General features: G+C 36.9%; 2 protein-coding genes across 3 annotated transcripts; both read left to right on the forward strand.

Moving 5' to 3' along the window:
• LOC18606725 (uncharacterized protein At4g10930) lies at positions 269 to 8,522 on the forward strand. 2 transcript variants are annotated; one of them, XM_007040496.2, is made up of 15 exons: positions 269 to 373; positions 648 to 740; positions 961 to 1,046; positions 1,459 to 1,549; positions 1,750 to 1,799; positions 2,244 to 2,313; positions 2,867 to 2,976; positions 3,208 to 3,273; positions 3,702 to 4,273; positions 4,399 to 4,488; positions 4,654 to 4,729; positions 5,052 to 6,324; positions 6,437 to 6,511; positions 6,659 to 7,786; positions 7,964 to 8,522. In XM_007040496.2, the coding sequence occupies exons 2-15, from the start codon at positions 672 to 674 to the stop codon at positions 8,186 to 8,188; spliced, it is 3,981 nt and encodes a 1,326-aa protein (XP_007040558.2). In that variant the 5' UTR covers positions 269 to 373; positions 648 to 671; the 3' UTR covers positions 8,189 to 8,522. The 2 variants fall into 2 exon arrangements, with proteins under 2 accessions (XP_007040558.2, XP_017973628.1); XM_018118139.1 differs by lacking the exon at positions 961 to 1,046.
• Positions 8,790 to 15,172, forward strand: LOC18606726 (probable inactive ATP-dependent zinc metalloprotease FTSHI 1, chloroplastic). The gene is made up of 15 exons (XM_007040497.2): positions 8,790 to 9,769; positions 9,864 to 9,948; positions 10,446 to 10,880; positions 10,972 to 11,025; positions 11,114 to 11,179; positions 11,378 to 11,473; positions 11,553 to 11,681; positions 11,990 to 12,042; positions 12,547 to 12,742; positions 13,093 to 13,207; positions 13,355 to 13,629; positions 13,846 to 13,929; positions 14,016 to 14,128; positions 14,221 to 14,470; positions 14,704 to 15,172. The coding sequence occupies exons 1-15, from the start codon at positions 9,063 to 9,065 to the stop codon at positions 14,890 to 14,892; spliced, it is 2,847 nt and encodes a 948-aa protein (XP_007040559.2). The 5' UTR covers positions 8,790 to 9,062; the 3' UTR covers positions 14,893 to 15,172.

Here is a 15,289-nt window from a genome sequence, read left to right on the forward strand (position 1 = left end):
AATAATTTTTTAAATTTTATATATGCATTTAAATTTCAATGTCATTCTCATTTTTTCTTGTTTTTGGGGGAGGACAATTATTAAGGCCCAAGGGAGAAGGGAGTTCTCCTGTTTGGGCTTTATCTGCTGCGCTTTAGGCCCAATATTCAATCCAGGAGAGCCCTAGCTGTAGAAACCAGGAAAGAACATCCGGCCCACCTATATTTCAACTACGTTTTTAACCTTCGAAAGTTCAAAAACGTTTTCCGTTTTCGAAACTCGCAATGACCTGTCTGCCCCTTTCTTCATTCTCATCACACTATCGAGGCAGCCGCGCGAGAAAGAAAATGGCGGTCTCTCCCTTTCGTCCCTCCTAATCTTTTCACTTAAAAAGGTAATTGACCTTTTCATTATCCTCCTACTTTTCCTATTTTCCCCCTTTTTTGTTTCTCGATTTTTTAGATTATTAACTGAATTGACCTTCTAAACCCTCGTGAAAAATCTTCAATTCTCTGAGCTTAGCGACTTAATTAAGCTTTTGAAAACCCTAGATATACCTAGATGATCCTAAGCATACATATTTCTTTGATCATTCAAGTTTTGGATGATTTTGACGTTTCATTAGCTGATTGTTGTTATTTTTATGAATTTTATTTTAATTTGGACAGGTTTGTAATTTGGAAAAAAAAAAAATGGACGTGGATTTGGTCACAAGTGGCATTTTGGATGAGGATACTATTCCAGTTCTTGATCATTATAATGTAAGCTTCTAGAGTATTATTTTTGGACTTATGGTTTATTTGGTTCTTTTATTTTACTTTATCATTTATTTTTGAAATAGTCTCTTATTTATGTTGTAATTTGTATCTTGTAAGGTGAAGAATATTGTGTAACATGCCTGGAAAAAATATTCAAATGCTTGCAATGGATTAAGATATCTGTTTGAGTTAGAATTTTGCGTTTTTTTTTTTCAATTTGCAGGATCTTTCTAATTTCGAGGGCGAAAAATGTGGGATATGCATGGATATTATTATAGACAGGGGGGTCCTTGATTGCTGTCAACACTGGTACTTATGAGCAAATTGTTTCTAGTTATTTCCGTTGTCTTTATTTTTACTCTCTGCAGCATCTTTAATCAGTTACTGTAGTAGCTGCAAAGCTCTTTTTCTTTAGGGCGCTAGAAGAGTGGTTGGGCATCTGGTTTTCCTTGATTATTTTCCTGCACTTGTGGATGATATTCTTGATGACAATTATGTTTATCTCAAATCTTCCACGAATCTTCTTTCTCGAAGTAGTCAAGTATAACTGAAGAAACTATATTGTTATTTCATTTTTGTTCTCTAGGATGATGGTTTTTTAAATGTAACATTTTATTCTGATTGATTTGAAGGTTCAACTAGTGTTCTGATGTCTATGAATTTTGTTTCATGGACTGAATACAAATTTGAATTTGATGTGGGTTCATCTTGTGAATTTCAGGTTTTGTTTTGCATGTATTGACAACTGGGCAACAATCACAAACCTTTGCCCACTTTGCCAGAGTGAATTTCAATTGATCACTTGTGTTCCAGTGAGTGATACAAGATACTTGAAGCATTGAACTTGTCTCCAACATTTTTATGCAAATTATTTTACAAAAGTTAGTTTTCTTTAAACGGGCCATCTTTATAATATTTTGGCTACTTCAACTTAGAGTTACCTTGAATTTGTTTTTAAAAGTATATGCAAGATGGTGACTAAAGCATTTGAGTTACCATTTTGATTATGAAGGTATATGACACCATTGGAAGCAACAAGGTTGAGGATGAGTCATTTTCCAGGTTCTCTTTCATAGTACTTTCTTCCAAGTCTTAGTTTTGTTTGTCCATCAAAACAAAAACTATTCTTAGTTTTGTTGACTCTAAAACCTTCATATCTTACAACTGGTATCTACACTTTGTTGTGAGTTTAGCAGTCCTTTAATATATTAATCAACGAGTTCATCTTTCAACTTTAACACGAAACAGCATCATTGTAATCATGTAGCTTGGATTAGATATCAGAGGTTAAGTATGGTGATGGGATACTGAGGACTTATGTATGGTATTGACATTCAGGATTTTGAGTAAGAGAATTTAGTAATTTAATGATTTGATAAATGATCCTGTTGATACAATAAATACATTCAAAATGAATTTGCCTTTGTGAAGAGATTATGGTGATTGAGGTGCAGAGATTGTTCTCTATGTTCTGACTTTGACTTCTTTTTCTTTTCATCTATGCAGAGATGACGATTGGTCCATTGAAGGGAAGAGCAACACTCTTTCTTTCCCATCATACTATATTGATGAAAATGTAATTATCCTACATATACTATTAAGGTTTCTTGCTATTAAACAAATGGGGCTCCTAAAGTCCGTTAACTTTCCTGTATTATTGAAAATATGAATTGTCCAGTTGAAGAGTTGTGCTACTGCATTGACATTGGTCTTTAAGATCTACAGTTTTTAGATTCATCTATGATTAATACTGCATGAATGCGTAATTGTGACCTTGGTGCAGGAGTAATAAAGAGCTTGCTTAGTTTTAATAACTAGGATCCGGCATTCAAGACCATTGTTCATTATGCAGGATGGATTAGTAATTACTGAATATAGCTTCAACTTGGACGAACCAGCTGTTAATATTCTTTTGTCAAATGACACAAATCCTTGGCATAATAACAAGTTAGAAGATGGTGATGGCAATATTAGTCTGATTTAATTGTGAACGTACTTTGATTTTGATTGCATAATAATGAAGATGGAACTTCTTTTATTTAACCATTCATTGTTTATTTTCATCTTGTCTACGAATTTGTAGTGCATGACATTCACCGTATAACCCTTACACATGATGGCTTTTGTAGGCAGTTATCTGCTTGGATGGAGATGGCTGCAAAATTCGAAGTCGATCTACAACTAGTGAGGGAGATCCCAATCTTGATACATCAATTGCATGTGACTCTTGTGATATATGGTAAACTTGAATCTTTTATTAGACTTCAAATTTTCTTATTGTTCTTTCTATTGTTACTTTTTTTATCTTTTATCTTTTTATTGTTTTGTATACTCATTTTTTCTCATTTTATTATTTTAATGCATTATATGTATGCTTTTTCTTTGTTTTATCTTCTTCTAGTTGTAGGTTCAGTATTTAATTTGTAATAACGTCATCCCTTGATTGTTTCCCAACTTGAAATGGTGACAGGTATCATGCATTTTGTGTGGGTTTTGATCCTGAAGGCACATCAGAAGACACATGGTTATGCCCAAGGTAGATTTGGAGAGAGTGGTTAATGTGGGTTGTGTTGTATTTCAGTTCCTTAATTCATCATGGTCCTGGAGATATGCTAAATTAGAGTAGCATGTGGCCAGTATGCATGGAACCTGGTGAGAGGTTAAGTCATAATGTGATATATGTGTACTAAAGGTTCGAGTGCACTTAACAACTTCTTAAACTAGCCAGTAGCAATCCCAATCAGTTGATAGTGATGAAATATCTTTTTGGGGGAATAAATTTCTCAACTAGTTCAAAGTCATGTGCAATTTTAGTTTAAAATTCTTTTAAGTTGGATGCTGAAATGTGACTTCTGTATTTTCTTTGAAGTTTCAATTTTTATTAGTTCATCCAGAAACTGTTACTTGTCTTTTTTCCACCTACTGTTCTCTAACATTTGTATTGTGGTTTTAATTTTATTTTAGATGTGTAGCTAATCAAGCTCCACAAGAATCTGATGCGATTCCTCAGAAAACAAACATCCAGTATGGTCCAGAGATTGCTAATAGTGAATATGTGACAGAGACTGCTTTCGCTGGGAAGTTGTCTGTTTCTCTTGCAGATACCGGTGAGACAGCTGTTGTTGTCTCAATGGTTGGAGGAAACCAGTGGACTGAAGAGCCAAGTGAAAACTTTTTATCGACCCTTGAAGTCAACAATGACCGGAAAATTGAGCTTTCTAACACCAATGGGAATTCCTGCAATACAGAGAAACCATCATGTGATAAGAGCACTATTCAACCAACCTTGGAGGGGCAGGAGCTGGAGCTGTCTTTATCACGCAATACATTCTCCACTTCACTTTCGAATTCTTCAGTGCATGGTGAATTGAAGACAAGTAAAGCTGCAGCAACAATAAAAGAGCCAAGCAGCTTAGATGGTGTTGGAAATTCTTTAGGGAAGTCACTGAATGAATCCTACACAAGGAACCAATTATCCGAAAGTGAATCCAGTATGGGTCTTCATCTTGGTTTATCAATAGGCACATTTCTGTGTGGTAAGTGAAGAAATGTTGTAACTGTCTTTATCTTTTGAAATTAATTATCAAAGGGATACTACAGCACATAACTGAACTTTTGTATCTTATGCACATTTCACTATATCTAAACATTGTGCTTACAGTTGATGATGATATGAAAAGCGGTGGAAGCAAAGACCAGGTGAATGCAGAGTTTGAGCATCAGATTCACATGGAAGAACTTTTGCTACTAGGTAACTAAGAAAGTTATCTTGAAGCATTTTTCCTACATGATGTATTTCCCTCTTCTTCTGGTAGCTGTGATTTGTACCTTACAGGCAGTTATGTAAGATTTTTTTTTTTAAAGGCAATTCATATAAGTACAATGTAGGTAACACTGCCTTCTTGTCTGCTTTCAGATGAGAAAACTGAACCTGATAAGAAGGAAAATGATGACACAATAACTGGTATAAAAAGGAAGCATGCAGATTTCAGGTTACTTCTCATTCGATATGTCCATTGTCTTCACACACACACACACAGATATATATATATGTTTTTTTGGCAAATAATGCTTCTATTTATGTTGTTTTGATTTTGTTCTTTTCTACCTATACCACAATTTTCCTTCTATTTACTATATTCTTGTTTCTTTCTTTAAGGGTGGTGGGAGGGTGTGGGGAAAATTTGCTGTTAATTTGTTTGTTAAGTTTCATGCTTTTCTGAATTTATTTTCCTATTTTAACATTCTCCATTCTTCAGTCTTTTGCTTAAAGTTCTTGACTTGTTGTTCTCCCTGATTCTTGATATGCATCAGGAGTGATGTTGTTATAAGTTCTGTTCATGAAGAAACCAAATGTAAGAGTGAGACTGAAGCTGTGGAAAAGAAAATCAGAGTTGAGGAATTGGTTCAAATGGCTCCAGAGAGCCAAGGTAATGCATCTGTATCAGATGATACACCAAAATGCCCCATCCTGAAAACAGTTTCCAAAAATCATCCAGAAAAGGAAGATTCCTTTCCGAATATAATGAGTATTGTTCAGGGAACAGGCCGTAGAACTTCTTCCAAGAGCATTGGGTGTCGAAATCCTGCTGATGAATCCTCAAAAGGAGAAAATTTGGCTGGCTTGAGAGTGAAAAAAATCATGAGGAGAGCATCTGAGGATAAGGAGTCGTCCATTGTTGTGCAAAAACTAAGAAAAGAAATTAGGGAGGCTGTCCGGAATAAATCCTCTAAAGAAATTGGAGAAAACCTTTTTGATCCAAAACTTCTTGCTGCTTTCAGAGCTGCTATATCAGGACCAAAAACTGAAACTGTAAAAAAATTATCACCTTCAGCTGTGAAGATGAAGAAATCCTTGTTGCAGAAGGGTAAAGTACGTGAAAATCTAACAAAGAAAATCTATGGAGATTCTAATGGAAGGCGGAGACGTGCTTGGGACCGGGATTGTGAAGTTGAATTTTGGAAGTATCGCTGCACTAGAGCTTCAAAGCCTGAAAAGATTGAGACTTTGAAGTCGGTTCTTGACCTCCTAAGAAAGAATCCAGAGGGCACAGAAAGGGGGCCAATATCTGAATGCCAGGCATCCAATCCCATTCTTTCCAGATTGTACTTAGCAGATACATCTGTTTTCCCACGGAAGGATAATATAAAGCCCTTGTCAGCACTTAAAACCACTGGTAGTTCTGATCAGAGCAAGGAGGAGCACATTGCTGTAGAAAAAACTCCTGTGCCATCTCCTGATATTCATACTGTAAAAATTACAGAAGCAAACAAGGTTGCATCAAAGGTTGGTGTTCTGTTGACTGATCTTAAAGGAACTAAGACAAGTGTCTTGAACTCAAAAGTTACTGCTACTTCCAGTAAAGTCAACTTTAGCAGAGGTTCAGAAGGGTCTTCTACACCTGCATCAAGTAATTCTAAAGTTAAATCACAGAAGGAAGTGGTTGTGAAGTCTGAAGATGTAAAGGTTGATAAAAGGAAATTGGCCCTGGCAGTGCTTGCGAGGAAAAAGGCATCAGAGAGCCAAAATGGAATACAAGATAGACAGGAGGACAATGCAGTGCTTAAAGGAAACTATCCCTTGCTAGTATGTAATTTTTGTTTAACAATTTTCTCTGGACAAGTTTTTTTATATTTGAAGCTCTTTGTTGATAATGCATCTCAATTTTCATTTTTCATCTTCTGATTGGTGCAAGCAGGCTCAGCTACCAGTGGACATGAGGCCAACATTGGCACCCAGTCGACATAATAAAATCCCTGTATCAGTTAGGCAGGTATATAGTGCCTTGCGTTCAATCTCTGCCTTGTTACAAACATACTTGAGTCTTATCATTTTTTTAGTAGTGCTCTTTTAATCTTTGGATATGAAAATTATAGAAGCGTAGATGGAGGTGGATGATTATTAACCATTTACTGTACAGGCACAGCTTTACCGCCTGACAGAACACTTCTTAAGAAAAGCAAATCTGCCGATCATTCGCAGAACTGCAGAAACAGAGTTGGCTGTTGCTGATGCAATTAATATTGAAAGAGAGGTTGCTGATAGGTCAAACAGCAAAGTAGTATATTTGAACTTGTGTTCCCAGGAGTTATTGCATCGGTCAGATGACAGTAAGTGTGTTAGAGCCAAAGAATCAGATACTTCATCCCCTTCAGAAATCTCTATTGATAGGCAAGACCAAGGTACTGATGAATGTTCAACAGACCTGATGGTTGTGGAAGCACTTAGAAATGCAGGCCTTTTGTCTGATTCCCCTCCAAGTAGTCCACATCATAAAACCGAGGTCCCCAGTGAGGTAGATGATTCCTCAGCAAAGGTCAGAGAAGAGGAGCCTGATAATGTATTTGAAATGGATTCTCATTTGGAGGCAGATATTTATGGTGATTTTGAGTATGATCTAGAAGATGAAGATTATATTGGGGTTAGTGCTGAAAAGGCTCCTAAGCTACAACCTGAAGAAGGTGTGTCAAAAATGAAAGTAGTTTTCTCCACTCTGAACACGGAGATGTCAAAATCAAATAATCTTGCAGAGTCAGAGGGTCATGAGAAGTTGGGGAATTTTGTGGTACCCAATTATTCTTCCTGTTTGCTAAAGAATAACACTGATGCAGTGATCAAATGCTCAACTGTGGATGATGGGACTGACAAGTCATGTGCTGCTCTGGATTCCTTGCCTGACGAGGAAGGTGAAGAGCTTTCAATTGCAGAATGTGAAGAATTATATGGTCCAGACAAAGAGCCACTAATCAGCAAAATTTCAGAAGCATCCCCAAAAATATATGGGGTGGTTGATGCAGAAGCTCCAGCTGAGAACAGAGCTTCTGAAGATAATGAAAAACATATATTGCACCATATAGTAAATGCATCTGACCCTGGATCTCAGAGCAAGAAAGGACATAAAGTTGTTGACGCTCTTGGTCATGGCACGTCTGGTGGAGAAAGTTCTGCTGACCAAATTGGAACAAGTGAAAATGTTAAAAAGAAAGATAAGAATTCCAACACCGAAACTGACAAGCAGTCTGATGGTGCTAATCCTGTATCCAAGAAGGTACTACATGATACATCTTTCTGTTTTTTCCCCCCTATGCATGTGATATTGAATTCTTGGTAACTATAGTATCAATTTCATTAAACTGAGTAGGACCATGGAAACCTTCTGGATATTAGGGCTTGTTTTTTGTTGCAGACAATCCATTCTGCTGATCATATTCCTTATGATTAACAGGTGGAGGCCTACGTTAAAGAACATATCAGGCCGCTCTGTAAGAGTGGTGTGATAACAACTGAACAGTATAGGTGGGCTGTGGCAAAAACAACTGATAAGGTTATGAAATACCACCTAAACTCCAAGAATGCTAATTTCTTAATCAAGGAAGGTGAGAAGGTAAAGAAACTCGCTGAGCAATACGTTGAGGCAGCCCAGCAAAAGGAAAAAGACGATCCTCTATGACGACATATATCTCCACTTTCGTCTAATTCCTTAAGGGAGATATTGCTCATTTCTTAGTTCTTTAGAGCCCCAATCTTCCCCTTTGTGTTTTTGTCATTAAATTGTGGATGGTTGAGGGATATAATCCGACGGAAAGGTGGCACATGCGACATATAAAACGGTTTGTATATTTTGCCTCATAGGCTTTTTAGATTTATGCTGAGCAATTTATGTTTGGCCACCAGGATTTGTGGAGAAAATGTAAATTTCTGGTTGAGATTTTTAATGTCAAAAACGGTGACGTGCGCTAGGCGCACATTATCAAGGCATGCATGGCGTTTGTTTCTTCCTTAAACTAACTCATAAGCATATTAACAATCCTACTACCGTTTATTTATTTTGTTGATGGCTTGTTTTAGAGTTGTGCACTTTTGGATATTAAAAAAAATACTATTTTTAAAAGAAATAATTTTTTGTTAAATTTAAGATTAGAACATGTATTAATTATATATATATATATATATTTTAAAAAATACTGATTAGCGATTTTTTATAAAAAATATTACTGGTATGGAAATAGACAAAAAAGAACAATAAAAAGGAAACCAAGGTGGGCTGAGCTTTTATTTTGAGGAAAAAGGGGTGGGCGGAGCTCATTGCAGGCGGGTCACTGCCGACCAAATTCCTTTGCTCTTTCGGATCTCGGATCTGGATAAGCTGAAACCAGGAAACTAACTACGGTATTCCCCTTTCTTCCTCGTTTTAATTTATCAAAAACCCTAGTGGGATAAACCCTGTTCTGCAAATTTGGGTGAAGACATTTATGGCGAATGTTGCTTTATTTCAATGCCCCAATTTTAAACCCTAAAGCTCTCTCCAAGTTTGCTGAAAAGAGATGACGACTATTGACACTCTCATCTCGGCTAGGGTTCATTTTCCAAAACCCTACGCTAATCTTATCAAATCAATCCCTAGACGTATAAAGCCCTTGAATTTGACCCGAAAATTCCAATCAAGAACTTCATTCCTTCACCGATCGTTCACGGTTCTATGCGAATTACAATCCTCACAGCCCGGTGAAACTAGCAAGCCTAAAGGGGATGATTTTGTGACGAGGGTTTTGAAGCAAAACCCTAGCCAGGTAGAACCCAGGTACCTAGTTGGCAACAAGATTTACACCTTGAAGGAAAAAGAGGATTTAAGTAAACGTATCAATCTGAGTTTGATTGAAATTTTGAAGAAAAAATTGAATTCAAAAGCGAAATTGAAAAATGAGAGCAATGAGAGTGAAAGAGAGACTGAAAGGAGTAGTGAAAATGACAATGTGTACTTGAGCGATATTTTGAGGGAGTATAGAGGGAAGCTTTATGTGCCCGAGCAGATTTTCGGGGAAGAGTTATCAGAGGAGGAGGAATTCGAGAAGAATTTGGAGGAATTACCCAAAATGAGTCTGGAGGATTTTAGGAAAGCTATGAAGAGCGATAAGGTTAAATTGTTGACTTCCAAGGAGGTTTCTGGTGTTTCTTATGTAGGTGGGCATAGAGACTTTGTTGTGGATTTGAAGGATATTCCTGGTGACAAGAGCTTGCAAAGGACTAAATGGTGAATATTAATATTGCTCATGAAATTTTTTGTAAGTTGCCTTTCTTTGCAATTTTTAGACACTATCTCTGTGTGGTTTGTGTTATCTTTGTAGGGCAATGAGATTAGATGAGACTGAAGCTCAAGCTCTTTTAAGCGAGTATGCTGGAAAAAGATATGAAATTGAGAGGCACATGACGGTGATCAATCATTTATCTTCTCTTTCGTTTTCTAGTAATACATGGAATTGCTAGCTATGAGTATTTTATTGATTAAGTACCAGATTGCTGTAAGGATGCTATATTTTGAGAACCATGGATGCGTTCATCATGTACCCCTGTTGTGATGTATATAGGCTTTGGCTGTTTCTGACCGTTATAGACAAAAGCATTGAGCTAAGAATTTTAATTGAACTGAAAATGATGAAGTTTACATATACTTAGCATGACCATAGTTCCAGTTATAAGGTGCACTGATTAGTTAAATCTTATGCAATTTGAGTATGTTGAATGATGTTATCTTTGATTTAATATTAATGCTATATCTTTCCTTGGTATTTTGTACAAAAACAGTTTGCATAATGCAGATCATTGTGCATGACATAGACATTGAAGCATGTTTGGTACTTGGGTTTGGGTGATCTGTATCTTTTTGGTTCCTTCATTAATCTCCTTTACCACTTAAACTTGTGATGCAGTCTTGGGTGGGAAAAGTACCAGAGTATCCTCATCCAGTGGCATCTTCTATATCCAGCAGAATGATGGTAGAGCTTGGAATGGTGACCGCTGTAATGGCTGCAGCCGCAGTCATTGTTGGAGGGTTCCTAGCAGCTGCTGCATTTGCTGTCACCAGTTTTGTCTTTGTAACAACTGTATATGTTGTATGGCCCATAGTGAAACCATTTGTTAAACTTTTTCTAGGTATCATCTTCAGTATATTAGAGAGGGTTTGGGATAATCTCGTTGATGTGTTTAGTGATGGAGGTATTTTCTCCAAGTTGTATGAATTTTACACTTTTGGTGGTGTATCTGCTAGTCTTGAGATGCTGAAGCCAATCACAGTTGTCCTTTTAACCATGGTTCTTCTTGTCCGTTTCACACTTTCAAGAAGACCTAAGAACTTCAGGAAATGGGTAAACATTGCTTGTCTCTTCAAATTTTGTTGTTGAATACGGTTTATTTATTGCAAAGAGTTTTGAAATAATACTGTTTATAAAATGGCAGGATTTATGGCAAGGCATTGATTTTTCTCGATCTAAAGCAGAAGCTCGTGTTGACGTTAGTTTCTATATATTACTTATTTAACTTTATATTTCCAGATTTTGTATTGCAGTTCTAAAGCGATTTTGAAAGTCTATTCTTTCAGGGTTCAACTGGAGTTAAGTTTAGTGATGTGGCTGGCATAGATGAAGCAGTTGAGGAACTTCAAGAGGTATCTGTTCTTCCATTTTGAAAATTGGATTGCTTATACTTGCTTTCCTGTTTGAGTTGTGCAAATTTGCTTCTATTTTTTTGCCATTTCTCACTATCTATGTTATGCATATGTATTTATATATTTATCTATATTTTTGGATGAGAGTCTCCTGTTATAATTATTTGTGCCTTGTTAATTTCTTACCTTTTTGATTAGTTGGTGAGATATTTGAAGAATCCAGATCTATTTGATAAGATGGGAATTAAACCTCCTCATGGGGTTCTTCTAGAGGGTCCCCCAGGATGTGGCAAGGTTGGTTTTTCATTGAGAGCTTTGCAAATTTTGCTGGTGCATTTTCCTTACCTATCTTAAGTATCTCATACTTTTCCAGACCTTAGTTGCCAAGGCAATAGCTGGTGAAGCAGGTGTTCCGTTCTACCAAATGGCAGGCTCAGAATTTGTAGAAGTTTTAGTTGGTGTTGGTTCTGCTCGTATCAGGGATCTATTTAAGCGAGCCAAGGTGATAATTCTATAAGTTTATTTGATTGCTATTGCAACAAGTAGCTTTTAGTCATGGGGGCGTCCACATAACCTAGATTCCAGGTTTTGACACTTTATCTTGAAGAAACTTGTTGGACATCTTTATAATAATTGAGAAAACAGATAAATCTTGCAGACTTTTGGGGCACCAATGAAATAAGCTCACCGTATTAGTACTGCATTATTGCTTTTTACGTTATAAGTGCAGAACTCCTTTCATTTACACACGTGTGGTGGCGTTATTTGCTTTGTGTCATTTGTTGAGAAATTCATCATTTTTCTTTGCAGGTAAACAAACCATCAGTTATATTCATTGATGAAATTGATGCTTTAGCAACTAGGTATGTGTTCTCATTGTGACTCCGTCTTTTATGTGGACAGAACTTCTTGACATCACACCATTTGCTGACATCTCCTTAGAATTGCTTAAGGCTCCCATCAGGTCCTAAAATTTGACATCTTTAGAACTGGTCTTACTGACTTTGTGTTTTAGTACTTATAAAGTTGTTTGGTTGGTCATATACATGTCCTTTAATAATTTAGCTACAGATAGAATGTTGACATTGTGGTTTGTGTACTCTGTGAAGGCAAATGAAATATAAGCTTTGCAAATATTAGTTGGAATCAAGTGGTTGGAATTGGAAATATCATGGGTTTGCTTGTATGGTATTTTATAAGACACTGAGAATAGGCCAGACTTGGTGTCTTTTACAGGATCAATAAGTAATTATGAGTAGGTAGATGACCAATTGACCATAGATAAAGTTGATGGAAGTGAAATAGCCTTTTTGTAGAACATATATGAATAATTTTGAGTTATTTTATGTTTCTTTCTATCTGATCAGGCGTCAAGGGATTTTCAAGGAATCAACCGACCACCTGTATAATGCAGCCACTCAGGAGAGGGAAACTACATTGAATCAGCTACTAATAGAGCTTGATGGGTTTGATACTGGGAAAGGTGTTATCTTTTTAGCTGCTACAAATCGTAGGGATTTGTTAGATCCTGCTCTTCTTCGACCGGGTCGTTTCGATCGTAAGGTTTACTTCCATCACTGGATTAGAAATGTAATTAGTTAAGACATCTGAGTCCGATAGAGAAAGAAAATGAAGGAAAACCCTAAGCATTTCTTGCATATGTTATTAAGGCCTTCTTTAAGTGTGACTTTTATTTGTTCTGAAGTATGTGTTTTTCTAAGAGTGGTATCCTCCCTTATAATCATATGTTTCACCTCTCCCTTGCTTCTCTGCTATGCACTCTCTTGTTGGTTGGATACATTATACATGAAGTTTATCGGGAAGATTCTTTTTGTTGCTTTATTTTCTGAATTTGTTTGCTCTGCAAAATGGCACCAATTGTTCATTTTTTTGCCTGTGTTGGTTTTCTGTAGATAAGAATTCGTCCTCCAAATGCCAAGGGGCGATTGCAAATTCTGAAAATTCATGCAAGCAAAGTGAAGATGTCAGAATCTGTTGATTTGTCCTCTTATGCAAATAACTTGCCTGGTATGCATTCAACTTAAGGATTTTTCTTAATTTTCTATCTTGTTAACTGAAGTCATGTATTTCTCTTAATAGGATAGATGGAAACAAGATTGCCTTCACTGGTTGATTATTTGTTTTGATAACTGAAGTAATGTATTTTGTTAATAGGATGGACTGGGGCAAAGTTGGCTCAATTAGTCCAAGAGGCTGCTCTTGTGGCTGTCAGGAAAAGGCATGACTCAATTCTTCAATCAGATATGGATGATGCAGTAGATCGACTAACTGTGGGACCTAAGCGTGTTGGTATTGAGTTGGGTCATCAGGGACAGTGTCGTAGAGCAACTACTGAATTAGGCGTTGCAATGACTTCTCATCTTCTTAGGCGATATGAAAATGCAGAAGTTGAATGTTGTGATCGCATCTCAATTGTTCCTCGTGGTCAGGTGCTACTTGTTTCCTTATTTTCTACCATCTTCTTTTCTTCTACACTTTTGTTCTTTGAGAAAGTTATTTTAGATGCTTGGCTATCTTGCATGCTTATAAACTCACCTAAAGTTGGGCAAAACAAAAGCACATCATTAAAGGGATTTCCATTGCCAAATGTGTGGCGATGGTTCAAGTGATTATTGACAGTAAACTGTGTCAAGTAATTTGTGCAGACACTATCACAAGTTGTGTTTCATCGGCTTGATGATGAATCATACATGTTTGAGCGCCGACCACAGCTGTTGCATCGCCTTCAGGTGTGGATTTCAAGTTGGTAGTTTGATTATATTGGCTCTTGTCTGAATTTCACTGACATTCTTAATGTGTTGCTGTTTATGTGAAGGTTTTTCTTGGAGGGAGAGCTGCAGAAGAGGTCATTTATGGGCGGGACACCTCAAGGGCATCACTTAACTACCTTGCAGATGCATCTTGGCTAGCTCGCAAAATTTTAACAATGTTAGTTGTTGTAAAATCTGGTTCATGCTTTTAATCTTTCTCCCTCGTGGGAAATGGGGTTAATATCAGGTCTTTTATGTATCTTCCATCAGATGGAACTTGGAGAATCCAATGGTCATACATGGAGAACCACCACCATGGAGAAAAAAAGTTAAATTTGTGGGTCCACGTCTAGACTTTGAAGGATCTCTTTACGATGACTATGACCTGATTGAGCCCCCTGTCAACTTCAATTTGGATGATGAAATTGCACAGAGGAGTGAGGAACTACTACGTGATATGTATGCAAGGACAGTTTCTCTTCTTAGGAGGCACCATGCAGCTTTGCTCAAAGCAGTGAAGGTAATCTGATTTGCAGTCTCATCTGCTACTCGCATTATGTTTAATTGAAATGAATGAGCTAGTATCCCAAGTCAAAAAAGTTTTGTACATCGAGACTTCATTATCGTAAAGAAACGAGTGTACCTCTTCCCTTTAGCCCCACGAAAAGAAAAACTTCCATTTTGTTCCATCTTTGTAGCTCAGGTTTTTCTGTGCAACTGTGACGTAAAACAGATGGCGCTCTGTTTTTGCAGGTTCTTCTCAATCAAAAGGAGATCAGTGGGGAGGAAATCGACTTCATTTTAAATAAGTATCCACCTCAAACTCCATTGAGTCTTCTTTTGGGAGAGGAAAACCCAGGCAGTCTTCCTTTCATCAAACAGGAACAAGAACGTGACTTAGAGCGTGTGCTACTTACTCAGTCAACATCAGAAACACATTGAACATGGTGGACACTGCATTGTCGACATCCACATAGGCTTCTCAGTTTCCGTAGTCCTATTTCTTTGGTAGCGCAGGCTGGCGGCTTGTAACACAGGCTACAACAAAGCTTATTGCATGGAAAGCATACCCATCCATGCAATTGTAACTTTTTGGGTGTATATTTACTGGTTATTTCAATTTTGAATACAGATAAGCCATCTTGTACACTGCATATCTTTAACAACGGCAATTATCCATTATTTATGGAAATGATAATTTGAAGAGATAAATATTATTTTATTTATTTCTTTATTATTTTACATAAAATTAAATTTATAAAATTTTAAATAAAAATGCATGGTAAGCGGGGCTTTGATGGTATAAAAATAGTATCCGCAAGACTTGGATTCGGGGACT

The sequence above is a fragment of the Theobroma cacao genome, chromosome 3 (assembly GCF_000208745.1).
Source record: "Theobroma cacao cultivar B97-61/B2 chromosome 3, Criollo_cocoa_genome_V2, whole genome shotgun sequence".
NCBI lineage: Eukaryota > Viridiplantae > Streptophyta > Magnoliopsida > Malvales > Malvaceae > Theobroma > Theobroma cacao.

Bases quoted from the DNA above. Each gene is read 5' to 3' on its own strand.
- LOC18606725 (XM_007040496.2), top strand. From the start codon at position 672: ATGGACGTGGATTTGGTCACAAGTGGCATTTTGGATGAGGATACTATT. The intron at 4,274-4,398 runs GTAAGTGAAGAA...TTGTGCTTACAG, and splicing joins AATAGGCACATTTCTGTGTG to TTGATGATGATATGAAAAGC. The intron at 7,787-7,963 runs GTACTACATGAT...TATGATTAACAG, and splicing joins CTAATCCTGTATCCAAGAAG to GTGGAGGCCTACGTTAAAGA.
- LOC18606726 (XM_007040497.2), top strand. From the start codon at position 9,063: ATGACGACTATTGACACTCTCATCTCGGCTAGGGTTCATTTTCCAAAA. The intron at 9,949-10,445 runs GTGATCAATCAT...CTTGTGATGCAG, and splicing joins AAATTGAGAGGCACATGACG to TCTTGGGTGGGAAAAGTACC. The intron at 14,471-14,703 runs GTAATCTGATTT...CTGTTTTTGCAG, and splicing joins CTTTGCTCAAAGCAGTGAAG to GTTCTTCTCAATCAAAAGGA.